At 41.5% G+C, this 14,024-nt stretch overlaps 1 protein-coding gene across 1 annotated transcript in view; it reads left to right on the forward strand.

Moving 5' to 3' along the window:
- LOC139408291 (isochorismatase domain containing 1) overlaps positions 1-878 on the forward strand; it is an 11,646-nt gene extending 10,768 nt beyond the window's left edge. The window contains exon 5 of the mRNA XM_071152001.1: positions 480-878. Within this exon, the coding sequence (XP_071008102.1) occupies positions 480-626 (147 nt within the window). The 3' untranslated portion in view covers positions 627-878. The remainder of the gene's footprint in view (positions 1-479) is intronic.
- Positions 879-14,024: the final 13,146 nt, after the last annotated feature.

A 14,024-nucleotide genomic window follows, 5' to 3' on the forward strand; every position in this document is an offset into this window, starting at 1 on the left:
TTTATCTCCATCTCTTCATTCAAAGACTCAATCATGGAAACTCTTACTGACAGTTGTGGCTGCTTTGCGTGAGGTATTGTTGTCTCTACCTTCTTGCCCTTTGTGCTGTTGTCTGTACCCAATAATGTTTGTACCCTGTTTTGTGCTGCTACCTTGTTGTGCTGCTGCCATGGTGTGTTGCTACCATGTTGTCATGTTGTGTTGCTCCCATGTTGTCATGTTGTGTTGCTCCCATGTTGTCATGTTGTGTTGCTCCCATGTTGTCATGTTGTGTTGCTCCCATGTCTGTCGTCATGTGTTGTTGCCATGCTATGTTGTTGTGTTAGGTCTTTCTTTATGTGGTGTTGTGTCCCCGTCCACGCAGGAGGCCTTTTGCCTTTTGGTAGTTCGTCATTGTAAATAAGAGTTTGTTCTTAACTGACTTACCTAGTTAAATAAAGGCTACATAAGAAATAATAATCTCTTTCTATCTCTCTCAGCGAATGGCTCGCACTGGGATCATTGTCACCACCAGTGAGTCTGTCCTCCTCCAGCTGGTAGGCGACAAGGAGCACCCGAAATTCAAGGAGATCCAGAATATCATCAAGGCCAGCGCCCCTGAGTCTGGCTTGCTTTCTAAGGTCTAGACTAGGCCACACATGGTCAAAAAGGAAAAGGTAGAATGTGTCCTTATCCACTTATCCCAGATACAGCTCGGGGCGGCAGGGTAGCCTAGTGGTTAGAGCGTTGGACTAGTAACCGAAAGGTTGCAAGTTCGAATCCCCGAGCTGTTCTGCCCCTGAACAGGCAGTTAACCCACTGTTCCTAGGCCGTCATTGAAAATAAGAATTTGTTCTTAACTGACCTGCCTAGTTAAATAAAGGTAAAATAAAAAAAAATTAAAGATATGGGTTTATATTCTTGTAGTGGCTAAGGATCTAGGATCAGGCTACTCTACACCTAAACAGGTGTTTAGGTGTAGAGTAGCCTGATCCTAGATCTGTGGTTAAATTAGTATTGAGGGTAAGGATATCTGTGGTTAGGGACAACTTCTACCATCAAGCAGTGACAGAGAACCAAGAGGAATCGAGAGGTGGCAATCTGCAGTTGCTTAATATATTTTTGGAGTTATAATTGAATTATATGTACCCATTTGATAAGAATATAACTTGGAAATGCCTCATGACCTTAGTTCAGCTGTCACAGTCCATGAGAACCCAAAATATAACCGTATTTTATTCCAATGTTTGTAAACAACAATATATATATTGCATCCATAGCTCTGTCTATGGATTTGAGTGGTTATGTTTCACCAGCCCCTCCCTTATCTTTTTTTCTGCTGATTTGACGCTTTAAGGTGAATTGGGGGATGGACCCGTTTTCAGTCCTGGTCTGGGAAGGGGATGGACCAGTTTTCAGTCCTGGTCTGGGAAGGGGATGGACCAGTTTTCAGTCCTGGTCTGGGAAGGGGATGGACTAGTTTTCTTTCAGTCCTGGTCTGGGAAGGGGATGGACCAGTTTTCAGTCCTGGTCTGGGAAGGGGATGGACTAGTTTTCTTTCAGTCCTGGTCTGGGAAGGGGATGGACCAGTTTTCAGTCCTGGTCTGGGAAGGGGATGGACCAGTTTTCAGTCCTGGTCTGGGAAGGGGATGGACCAGTTTTCAGTCCTGGTCTGGGAAGGGGATGGACCAGTTTTCAGTCCTGGTCTGGGAAGGGGATGGACTAGTTTTCTTTCAGTCCTGGTCTGGGTTCAGTCCTGGTCTGGGAAGGGGATGGACCAGTTTTCAGTCCTGGTCTGGGAAGGGGATGGACTAGTTTTCAGTCCTGGTCTGGGAAGGGGATGGACCAGTTTTCAGTCCTGGTCTGGGAAGGGGATGGACTAGTTTTCCGTCCTGGTCTGGGAAGGGGATGGACTAGTTTTCCGTCCTGGTCTGGGAAGGGGATGGACCAGTTTTCAGTCCTGGTCTGGGAAGGGGATGGACCAGTTTTCAGTCCTGGTCTGGGAAGGGGATGGACTAGTTTTCAGTCCTGGTCTGGGAAGGGGATGGACTAGTTTTCCGTCCTGGTCTGGGAAGGGGATGGACTAGTTTTCAGTCCTGGTCTGGGAAGGGGATGGACCAGTTTTCAGTCCTGGTCTGGGAAGGGGATGGACCAGTTTTCAGTCCTGGTCTGGGAAGGGGATGGACTAGTTTTCAGTCCTGGTCTGGGAAGGGGATGGACCAGTTTTCAGTCCTGGTCTGGGAAGCTCATTGCGTATGCAGCATTTCACTCCAGCTGGATTAAATATTGTGAAAATCCAACCTTGTTGTAGGGAAGGACTTGTTAACCTTGTTGTAGGGAAGGACTTGTCTGGAACTGTAAGTGCTCATTGAGGTGATGTCATAGGACCACTACATTTCCACTGACCAGTTTCATGTGGGTTTGATAAACACCGGGTCTCAGACTAGGTTTGGGAAACCTTGGCTGGGCTTATTTGTGTACCAATGATATTTATGCACTGAGCTTTCCAGCCTGCCCGAGCACATGGGGGATTAAGTGCTTGCTTCATGTGACTGGTATATTGTATGTGAGTCAGGGTATGATGAATAAATATGATATATTTCCTAATGTATAATTCCTGTTTCCCTTTTTTGTCAACAGCTCACGCACGGTATGACAGTAATTCGGAATCGAACTTCTTCATCTATTTTTATGATGTGTTCAGTGGCATGCCGTATTCTCTTATCTGCCTGTAATGAAAAAGGGGGAAATAAATATAAGAAATTGTTGAGACATTTCTTTGATCTAGTTCTTACCCTTTTAGTTGGTCCTAAACCATGAAAATAAAACATTTCACAAAAGGCTTATTACACTAGTAAGCCTCATCGTAAATTATAAAAATCCCTCAATGCCGAAAGTGTCTGCAAGCGTGTGAGACTACAGTACCTATCTGACTATCTGGTGTCTACAGTACCTATCTGGTGTCTACAGTACCTATCTGACTATCTGGTGTCTATAGTACCTATCTGGTGTCTACAGTACCTATCTGACTATCTGTTTCTACAGTACCTATCTGACTATCTGGTGTCTACAGTACCTATCTGGTGTCTACAGTACCTATCTGACTATCTGTTTCTACAGTACCTATCTGACTATCTGGTGTCTACACTACCTATCTGGTGTCTACAGTACCTATCTGACTATCTGGTGTCTACACTACCTATTTGACTATCAGGTGTCTACACTACCTATCTGACTATCTGGTGTCTACAGTACCTATCTGGTGTCTACAGTACCTATCTGGTGTCTACAGTACCTATCTGGTGTCTACAGTACCTATCTGACTATCTGGTGTCTACAGTACCTATCTGACTATCTGGTGTCTACAGTACCTATCTGACTATCTGGTGTCTACAGTACCTATCTACCTATCTGGTGTCTACAGTACCTATCTGGTGTCTACAGTACCTATCTGACTATCTGGTGTCTACAGTACCTATCTGACTATCTGGTGTCTACACTACCTATCTGACTATCTGGTGTCTACAGTACCTATCTGGTGTCTACACTACCTATCTGACTATCTGGTGTCTACACTACCTATCTGGTGTCTACAGTACCTATCTGACTATCTGGTGTCTACACTACCTATTTGACTATCAGGTGTCTACACTACCTATCTGACTATCTGGTGTCTACAGTACCTATCTGGTGTCTACAGTACCTATCTGGTGTCTACAGTACCTATCTGGTGTCTACAGTACCTATCTGACTATCTGGTGTCTACAGTACCTATCTGACTATCTGGTGTCTACAGTACCTATCTGACTATCTGGTGTCTACAGTACCTATCTGACTATCTGGTGTCTACAGTACCTATCTGGTGTCTACAGTACCTATCTGACTATCTGGTGTCTACAGTACCTATCTGACTATCTGGTGTCTACACTACCTATCTGACTATCTGGTGTCTACAGTACCTATCTGGTGTCTACACTACCTATCTGACTATCTGGTGTCTACACTACCTATCTGACTATTTGGTGTCTACAGTACCTATCTGGTGTCTACACTACCTATCTGACTATCTGGTGTCTACACTACCTATCTGGTGTCTACAGTACCTATCTGACTATCTGGTGTCTACAGTACCTATCTCACTATCTAGTGTCTACAGTACCTATCTGACTGTCTGGTGTCTACAGTACCTATCTGACTGTCTGGTGTCTACAGTACTTATCTGACTATCTGGTGTCTACAGTACCTATCTGACTATTTGGTGTCTACAGTACCTATCTGGTGTCTACAGTACCTATCTGACTATCTGGTGTCTACACTACCTATCTGGTGTCTACAGTACCTATCTGACTATCTGGTGTCTACAGTACCTATCTGGTGTCTACAGTACCTATCTGGTGTCTACAGTACCTATCTGGTGTCTACAGTACCTATCTGACTATTTGGTGTCTACAGTACCTATCTGACTATCTGGTCTCTACAGTACCTATCTGGTGTCTACACTACCTATCTGGTGTCTACACTACCTATCTGACTATCTGGTGTCTACAGTACCTATCTGACTATCTGGTGTCTACAGTACCTATCTGGTGTCTACAGTACCTATCTGGTGTCTACAGTACCTATCTGACTATCTGGTGTCTACAGTACCTATCTGATTATCTGGTGTCTACAGTACCTATCTGACTATTTGGTGTCTACAGTACCTATCTGGTGTCTACAGTACCTATCTGGTGTCTACAGTACCTATCTGACTATCTGGTGTCTACACTACCTATCCTGTGTCTACACTACCTATCTGACTATCTGGTGTCTACACTACCTATCTGACTATCTGGTGTCTACACTACCTATCTGACTATTTGGTGTCTACAGTACCTATCTTACTATCTGGTGTATACTGTACCTATCTCACTATCTGGTGTCTAAACTGCCTATCTGGTGTCTACACTACCTATCTGGTGTCTACAGTACCTATCTGACTATTTGGGGTCTACAGTACCTATCTGGTGTCTACATTACCTATTTGTTGTCTACAGTACCTATCTGGTGTCTACAGTACCTATCTCACTATCTGGTGTCTACAGTACCTATCTGTTGTCTACAGTACCTATCTGGTGTCTACAGTACCTATCTGGTGTCTACAGTACCTATCTGGTGTCTACAGTACCTATTTGGTGTCTACAGTACCTATCTGACTATTTGGTGTCTACAGTACCTATCTGACTATCTGGTGTCTACAGTACCTATCTAACTCTCTGGTGTCTACAGTACTTAGGTACTGTAGACACCAGATAGGTAGTGTAGACACCAGAGTCAGATAGGTACTGTAGACACCAGATACAGTGCCTTGCGAAAGTATTCGGCCCCCTTGAACTTTGCGACCTTTTGCCACATTTTAGGCTTCAAACATAAAGATATAAAACTGTATTTTTTTTGTGAAGAATCAACAACAAGTGGGACACAATCATGAAGTGGAACGACATTTATTGGATATTTCAAACTGTTTTAACAAATCAAAAACTGAAAAATTGGGCGTGCAAAAATATTCAGCCCCTTTACTTTCAGTGCAGCAAACTCTCTCCAGAAGTTCAGTGAGGATCTCTGAATGATCCAATGTTGACCTAAATGACTAATGATGATAAATACAATCCACCTGTGTGTAATCAAGTCTCCGTATAAATGCACCTGCACTGTGATAGTCTCAGAGGTCCGTTAAAAGCGCAGAGAGCATCATGAAGAACAAGGAACACACCAGGCAGGTCCGAGATACTGTTGTGAAGAAGTTTAAAGCCGGATTTGGATACAAAAAGATTTCCCAAGCTTTAAACATCCCAAGGAGCACTGTGCAAGCGATAATATTTAAATGGAAGGAGTATCAGACCACTGCAAATCTACCAAGACCTGGCCGTCCCTCTAAACTTTCAGCTCATACAAGGAGAAGACTGATCAGAGATGCAGCCAAGAGGCCCATGATCACTCTGGATGAACTGCAGAGATCTACAGCTGAGGTGGGAGACTCTGTCCATAGGACAACAATCAGTCGTATATTGCACAAATCTGGCCTTTTTGGAAGAGTGGCAAGAAGAAAGCCATTTCTTAAAGATATCCATAAAAAGTGTTGTTTAAAGTTTGCCACAAGCCACCTGGGAGACACACCAAACATGTGGAAGAAGGTGCTCTGGTCAGATGAAACCAAAATTGAACTTTTTGGCAACAATGCAAAACGTTATGTTTGGCGTAAAAGCAACACAGCTGAACACACCATCCCCACTGTCAAACATGGTGGTGGCAGCATCATGGTTTGGGCCTGCTTTTCTTCAGCAGGGACAGGGAAGATGGTTACAATTGATGGGAAGATGGATGGAGCCAAATACAGGACCATTCTGGAAGAAAACCTGATGGAGTCTGCAAAAGACCTGAGACTGGGACGGAGATTTGTCTTCCAACAAGACAATGATCCAAATCATAAAGCAAAATCTACAATGGAATGGTTCAAAAATAAACATATCCAGGTGTTAGAATGGCCAAGTCAAAGTCCAGACCTTAATCCAATCGAGAATCTGTGGAAAGAACTGAAAACTGCTGTTCACAAATGCTCTCCATCCAACCTCACTGAGCTTGAGCTGTTTTGCAAGGAGGAATGGGAAAAAATTTCAGTCTCTCGATGTGCAAAACTGATAGAGACATACCCCAAGCGACTTACAGCTGTAATCGCAGCAAAAGGTGGCGCTACAAAGTATTAACTTAAGGGGGCTGAATAATTTTGCACGCCCAATTTTTCAGTTTTTGATTTGTTAAAAAAGTTTGAAATATCCAATAAATGTCGTTCCACTTCATGATTGTGTCCCACTTGTTGTTGATTCTTCACAAAAAAACACAGTTTTATATCTTTATGTTTGAAGCCTGAAATGTGGCAAAAGGTCGCAAAGTTCAAGGGGGCCGAATACTTTCGCAAGTCACTGTATCTGACTCTCTGGTGTCTACAGTACCTATCTGGTGTCTACACTACCTATCTGACTCTCTGGTGTCTACAGTAATTATCTGGTGTCTACAGTAATTATCTGGTGTCTACAGTACCTATCTGACTCTGGTCACATTTTGTTACTTTACAGCTTTATTCAAAAAATGTATTAAATAGTTTTTTCCCTCATCAATCTACACACAATACCCCATAATCACAAAGCAAAAACAGGTTATTAGGCTTTTTTTTTTTGCTCATTTGTTAAAAATAAAAAATTGATATAAAATTTGCATAAGTATTCAAACCCTTTACTCAGGACTTTGTTGAAGCACCTTTGTCAGCGATTAAAGCATCAAGACTCTTCTTGGGTATGACGCTACAAGCTTGGCACGACTGTATTTGGGGAGTTTCTCCTATTCTTCTCTGCAGATCCTTTCAAGCTCTGTCAGGTTGGATTGGAAGCGTTGCTGCACAGCTATTTTCAGGTCTCTCCTGAAATGTTCAGTCAGGTTCAAGTCCAGGCTCTGGCTGGGTCACTCAAGGACATTCAAAGATTTGTCCCACAGCGTTGACTTGTCTGTGTGCTTAGGGTGATTTTCCTGTTGGAAGGTGAACCTTTGCCCCAGTCTGAGGTCCTGAATGCTCTAGAGAAGGTTTTCATCAGAGATCTCTCTGTACTTTGCTCTGTTCATCTTTGCCTCAATCCTGATTAGTCTCCCAGTCTCTGCCACTGAAAAACATCCCCACAGCATGATGCTGCCACCACCATGCTTCACCAAATGGATGGTGCCAGGTTTCCACCAGACGGGACGCTTGACATTCAGGCCAAAGAGTTCAATATTGGTTTCATCAGACCAAAGAAATCTTGAGTCTCATGGTCTGAGAGTCTTTAGATGCCTTTTGGCAAACTCCAAGCGGGCTGTCGTGTCTTTTACTGGGGGGTGGCTTCCGTCTGCCCACTCTACCATAAAGGCCTGATTGGTGGAGTGCTGCAGAGATGGTTATCCTCTAGAGTCTGTCAAAGTGACCATCGGGTTGTTGGTCACCTCCCTGACCAAGGCCCTTCTCTCCCGATTGCTGTTTGGCCGGGTGCCCAGCTCTAGGAAGAGTCTTGGTGGTTCCAAACTTCTTCCATTAAAGAATGATGCAGGCCACTGTGTTCTTGGGATCTTCAATGTCGCATAATTTTTTTGGTACCCTTCCCAAAATCTGTGCCTTGACACAATCCTGTCTCTGAGCTCTACGGACAATTCCTTCAACCACATGACTTGGTTTTTGCTCTGACATGCCCTGTCATCTGTGGGACCTTATATAGACAGGTGTGTGCCTTTCCAAATCATGTCCATTCAATTGAATTTACCACAGGTGGACTCCAATCAAGTTGTAGAAACAGGTAAAAGGATGACCAATGGAAACAGGATGCATCGGAGCTCAATTTCGAGTCTCATAGCAAAGGGTCTGAATACTTATGTAAATAAGGAATTTCTGTTTTTTACAAATTTCAAAAAAATTGTTTTTGCTTTGTCATTATGGGGTATTGTGTGTAGATTGCTGAGGATTTTTTATTTATTTAATCCATTTTTAGAATAAGGCTGTATTCTAAAAATAACATAATAATAACATAATAACGTAACAAAAATGTGGAAAAAGTCAAGCGGTCTGAGTACTTCCGTGTATAATATGCCTCTGGGTTTTGTTTGTAAACTCAAATGGACAGCGAGCAGTGATGTCCAACTGGCCTTCGAGTAAAAATAAAATACAAATGTTTTTTTCTGTTATCATAGAATATGGGGTCATCGTGAAAATAATTCCATCTTTGTTAGAGTCCATTCAGTCTATGATAGGGAGGGTTTTCTCCCAAGGTCAAGAGAGAAGGCCCTGCTGTGTGCACTCCAGTCACTAACAAGCTAATTGCATCTGTGGTTTCTTGTCAACAACACTGATGTAATGGTTAAATTTGTCACCTTGAAGTTTAACAGGAATATGGTCTAGCGGTTTATTGAAACGCTACACTCCAGCTGTTGTGATATGTTGAATTTGATTACTGTAACCAATTATTCCAAGGCACATTATGATACAAAACTAAGTATGAACAGAGATGAACAAGGAAATAAGGCTTGGAGAAAATGGACCTGAAATCTGTACTCGAGTTTTCTCCCGGGTGCCCGTTCGTGTCTGCCATTGTCTTTGTCAATAAATCATCTAATACTTTGGGTAATCAATAATGAAGAGATACCAGGATGGCTCCCATAAGTCCTTCACATTATAGCTGCATACTTTAAGTGAAGTGTTACTGACTATTGACTTAGCTTAAATCAGAGCCATAAACACAGAATGAATGTACAGTGTGTGTGTGTGTATGTATATATATATATATATATATATATATATATATATATATATATAAATAACTCTGGATTAACTATTTTAAAAACTATTTCAATGCATCCCTTTTGAAGAAGGCTGTGGCATTCTCCCAAACACAGATGCTTTTGAGTTATGTCCAGGCTATGTCTTGTTTATGTATATAACCAGTACATTCCACACACCATCCAAGACTGATATTATTTTTGGGAACAATTGGTGAGTTGTAAAGCCAAAAGTCTAGCCCAGTTTTGGTCCTGAAATTAGTAATTTATGACTGTACATGTATGTAACTGTGGCCTAGACTATAAAATCATAATAGAAATTGCCAACTGTTGGATCACTACTGTTTTTTTTGCATTAATAAGCTAATAATGTGAAATCATTTTTCACTTTAGGTATGGCCATAGCATGATATTTTAGAAATGGGAGGGGGGGAGAAGTATTTTCTTTGCAAAGTTGCTGTAAAAGCCACACACTTAATCAAATGGAAGCAATTCTAAAACTATGCCTACCACACGAAGTCTACAAAATGTGAAGATGGCTTCTTAATACTGCCAGATGAGGGCACTAGAGTATCGTTGGAGTGTAATTCTTTCTTCTTTTTTTTTTTTCTTTTTTTTTAGCAATTTCAGTCTTGCTAGCTGCTACTATGGCCAATGTTTCTGTGTCAGTGGTTTCATCTATGGGTTATGAACAGATGACATTTAGCATCATATTCATTCTAATAGACACACTAGTCATTTGTTTTGTTCAACCTTATGTTTACACAGACATTTTGTATGTTTTATTTTGAATCACAACTGAACCTTTTAGTTTCTTATCCTTCTCATTTTCATTGGCTAGTGTAGGACATACAGTACGCTGGCATTATGAATGGTACCAAAATGTCAATGGAAAATGTCAAGTGTCATTTCATTTAACTTGTAAATTATCAATTATACAATCAAAAGCAGAATTGCTGTCTTAGCAAACCGGCACTTCTCTGCATCATGAATAATTAATTGGTCCGCTGGTTCTGCCATTCAATCACATAAAAGAATGATGCAGCTCTTCAAAAGATCTAACACTGAAATTAATTTTAATCTCAGATTACTCAAAGTCCATCAAAAAATATACTGTAAGTGGTAATACAAACATCTTTCCTGTTTTGTTTTGTTGCGTTCAACGCAAGTCATCGTTAGCTTCTCCCCCCCAAGTCTCTTGTGTTTCCTGGTTTGTAGCAGTCAGAGATCAGTGATTTGAAATGCAGTCGTTGAGGACATGGCTGTTGAGAAGGCCTGACTGAAATATATCTGGGAGCTCACCGCAACAGGAAAACAGCTGGCAGAGGCATCATATTCAGGGATTTGAGAGAAAATATTGGGGGCCATAAAAATGTTTCATTGTGAGGGAATGTTCTGTTACAATTGAGTCCACCGACAGTACAGACCAGTACAGGCTCCATGCAGATACTATACTCCACGAACAAGAGTTCTGGGGAAGGTGAAAGTTCATGTGAAATGGTGTTTATGTGGGATTTTAGCATGTTAGGTTTTCAAGACTAAGCTTTCAAAATAAAGAATGTCGCACACTCCATATATCAACTCCCAGTAATTTATTGGGTATTTACCAATGTTTTGGCATCACTGTGCCTTCTTCAGGGTGAAGAACATACCCAATAAATTACTGGGAGTTTTAATATGCAGTGTGCGACTTTCTTTATTTTGATAGTTTATAGTTTATTCGCCATTAGTCAGCACCTCCACACAAACTCATTTTTCTGGGTGTGCGCCAACTCATGTTTTTTAATCGCGTTTGCAAGACTGGCAATGGACGGTTTGAACTGGTTGATTCACTAGCTCAAAACGTAGAGTCAAGAATCATAAACTAAGGATAGAGCAGGATATGACTTATTATAAGTGATAAAACAAATCCAAATATATTTTACATTTGACATTCTTCAAAGTAGCCACCCTTTGCCTTGACAGCTTTGCACACTCTTGGCATTCTCTCAACCAGCTTCATGAGGTAGTCACCTGGAATGCATTACAATTAACAGGTCTGCCTTGTTAAAAGTTCATTTGTGGAATTTCTTTCCTTCTTAATGCATTTGAGCCAACCAGTTGTGTTGTGATAAGGTAGGGGTGGTATATTTGGTAAAAGACCAAGTCCATATTATTTAAAGAACAGCTCAAATAAGCAAAGAGAAACGACAGTTCATCATTACTTTAAGACATGAAGGTCAGTCACTCTGGGAAATTTCAAGAACGTTGAAAGTTTCTTCAAGTGCAGTCAAAAAAACTAAGTGCTATGATGAAACTGGCTCTCATGAGGACCGCCACAGGAAAGGAAGACCCAGAGCTACTTCTGCTGCAGAGGATAAGTTCATTAGAGTTAACTGCACATCAGATTGCAGCCCAAATAAATGCTTCACAGAGTTCAAGTAACAGACACATCTCAACATCAACTGTTCAGAGGCGACTACGTGAATCCGGCCTTCATAGTCAAATTGCTGCAAAGAAACCACTACTAAAGGACACAAATAATAAGAAGAGAGTTGCTTGGGCCAAGAAACATGAGCAATGGACATTAGACCGTGGAAATCTGTCCTTTGGTCTGATGAGTCCAAAGACACCGCATGTCTTTGTGAGACGCAGAGTAGGTGAACGGATGATCTCTGCATCTGTGGTTCCCACCGTGAAGCATGGAGGAAGAGGTGTGATGGTGTGGGGGACACTGTCAGTGATTTATTTAGAATTCCAGGCACACTTAACCAGCATGGCTGCCACAGCATTCTGCAGTGATGCGCCATCCCATCTGGTTTGCACTTAGTGTGACTATCATTTGTTTTTCAACAGGATAATGACCTAACACACCTCCAGGCTGTGTAAGGGCTATTTGACCAAGAAGGAGAGTGATGGAGTGCTGCTTCAGATGACCTGGCCTCCACAATCACCCAACCTCAACCCAATTAAGATGTTTTGGGATGAGTTGGACCACAGAGTGAAGTAAAAGCAGCCAACAAGTGCTCAGCATATGTGGGAACTCCTTCAAGACTGTTGGAAAAGCATTCCAGATGAAGCTGTTTGAGAGAATGCCAAGAGTGTGCAAAGCTGTTATCAAGGCAACGGGTGGCTAGTTGAAGAATCTCAAATATAAACAATATTTGTATTTGTTTATAATTTTTTGGTTACTACATGATTCCATATATGTTATTTCATAGTTTTGATGTCTTCACTATTATTCTACAATGTAGAAAATAGTAAAAATAAAGAAAACCTTTGAATGAGTAGGTGTGTCCAAACTTTTGACTAGTAGTATATATAGCCTAATTTTCAATTTATATTCTATGTCAACTTTTCAACTTAATAATTAATAATTGTTTTCTTGATTTTTACTTCATTTCGTTTGACGCCTCACTGGCAAATAACAGGGTTGGAGCAGGGTTGGAGTTAAAACCTACAGGAGGGTAGCTCTCAAGGAACAGGGTTGGAGTTAAAAACCTACAGTAGGGTATCTCTCCAGGAACAGGGTTGGAGTTAAAACCTACAGTAGGGTATCTCTCCAGGAACAGGGTTGGAGTTAAAACCTACAGTAGGGTATCTCTCTAGGAACATGGTTGGAGTTAAAACCTACAGTAGGGTATCTCTCCAGGAACAGGGTTGGAGTTAAAACGTACAGTAGGGTAGTTCTCCAGGAACAGGGTTGGAGTTAAAACCTACAGTAGGGTAGCTCTCCAGGAACAGGGTTGGAGTTAAAACCTACAGTAGGGTATCTCTCCAGGAACAGGGTTGGAGTTAAAACCTACAGTAGGGTAGTTCTCCAGGAACAGGGTTGGAGTTAAAACCTACAGTAGGGTATCTCTCCAGGAACAGGGTTGGAGTTAAAACCTACAGTAGGGTAGTTCTCCAGGAACAGGGTTGGAGTTAAAACCTACAGTAGGGTATCTCTCCAGGAACAGGGTTGGAGTTAAAACCTACAGTAGGGTAGTTCTCCAGGAACAGGGTTGGAGTTAAAACCTACAGTAGGGTATCTCTCCAGGAACAGGGTTGGAGTTAAAACCTACAGTAGGGTATCTCTCCAGGAACAGGGTTGGAGTTAAAACCTACAGTAGGGTATCTCTCCAGGAACAGGGTTGGAGAGCCTTGCTCTAAAGGGATAGTAAAAAAAAATGTAAGCTTTAGCTTATTACAAACCTTTTTCTGCTATTAATTTAGCATGGTCCAGAATCTCCTGGCTCGTATTTTTGGAGCATGTAGCAATGCTAGTGAAAACACATCATATCAGTTAGCGGTGGATTCAAAAGCATAGGGAAAGAGTTCTGACTTCCTCATTCTACATACAGTACACTCTGGTGCGCCCCCCCCCCCCCCCCCCTTGATTTTACATGCACTGCTAGCTGACGCAATCCATTTCAAATAGAGTTGCTTTATGCTCCAAAAATGTTACCCAGGAGATTCTTTAAAAAAGTTAATTATCCCTTCAATTGTGTTGAACGCCGAAGCCATTTTTAGCACTAAATAAAGCTGTGGCATAAATCCATTACAGCCGAATATACGTAGTTAGAGAAATATTTTACAAAAGGAGTTGATAGCTTGATATTGAACGCTGAACTTTAAATAATGATTGTAGTAATTCCATTTAATATGTTTGTGTTTTTTTTTTAAAGTGGAGCTTAACAGTTATTTACAGGGGAAATATTGTTATGCATGGAATTTAATTCATTTTTGTTTGCTGT

Source organism: Oncorhynchus clarkii, chromosome 5 (genome assembly GCF_045791955.1).
Source record: "Oncorhynchus clarkii lewisi isolate Uvic-CL-2024 chromosome 5, UVic_Ocla_1.0, whole genome shotgun sequence".
Taxonomy (NCBI): domain Eukaryota; kingdom Metazoa; phylum Chordata; class Actinopteri; order Salmoniformes; family Salmonidae; genus Oncorhynchus; species Oncorhynchus clarkii.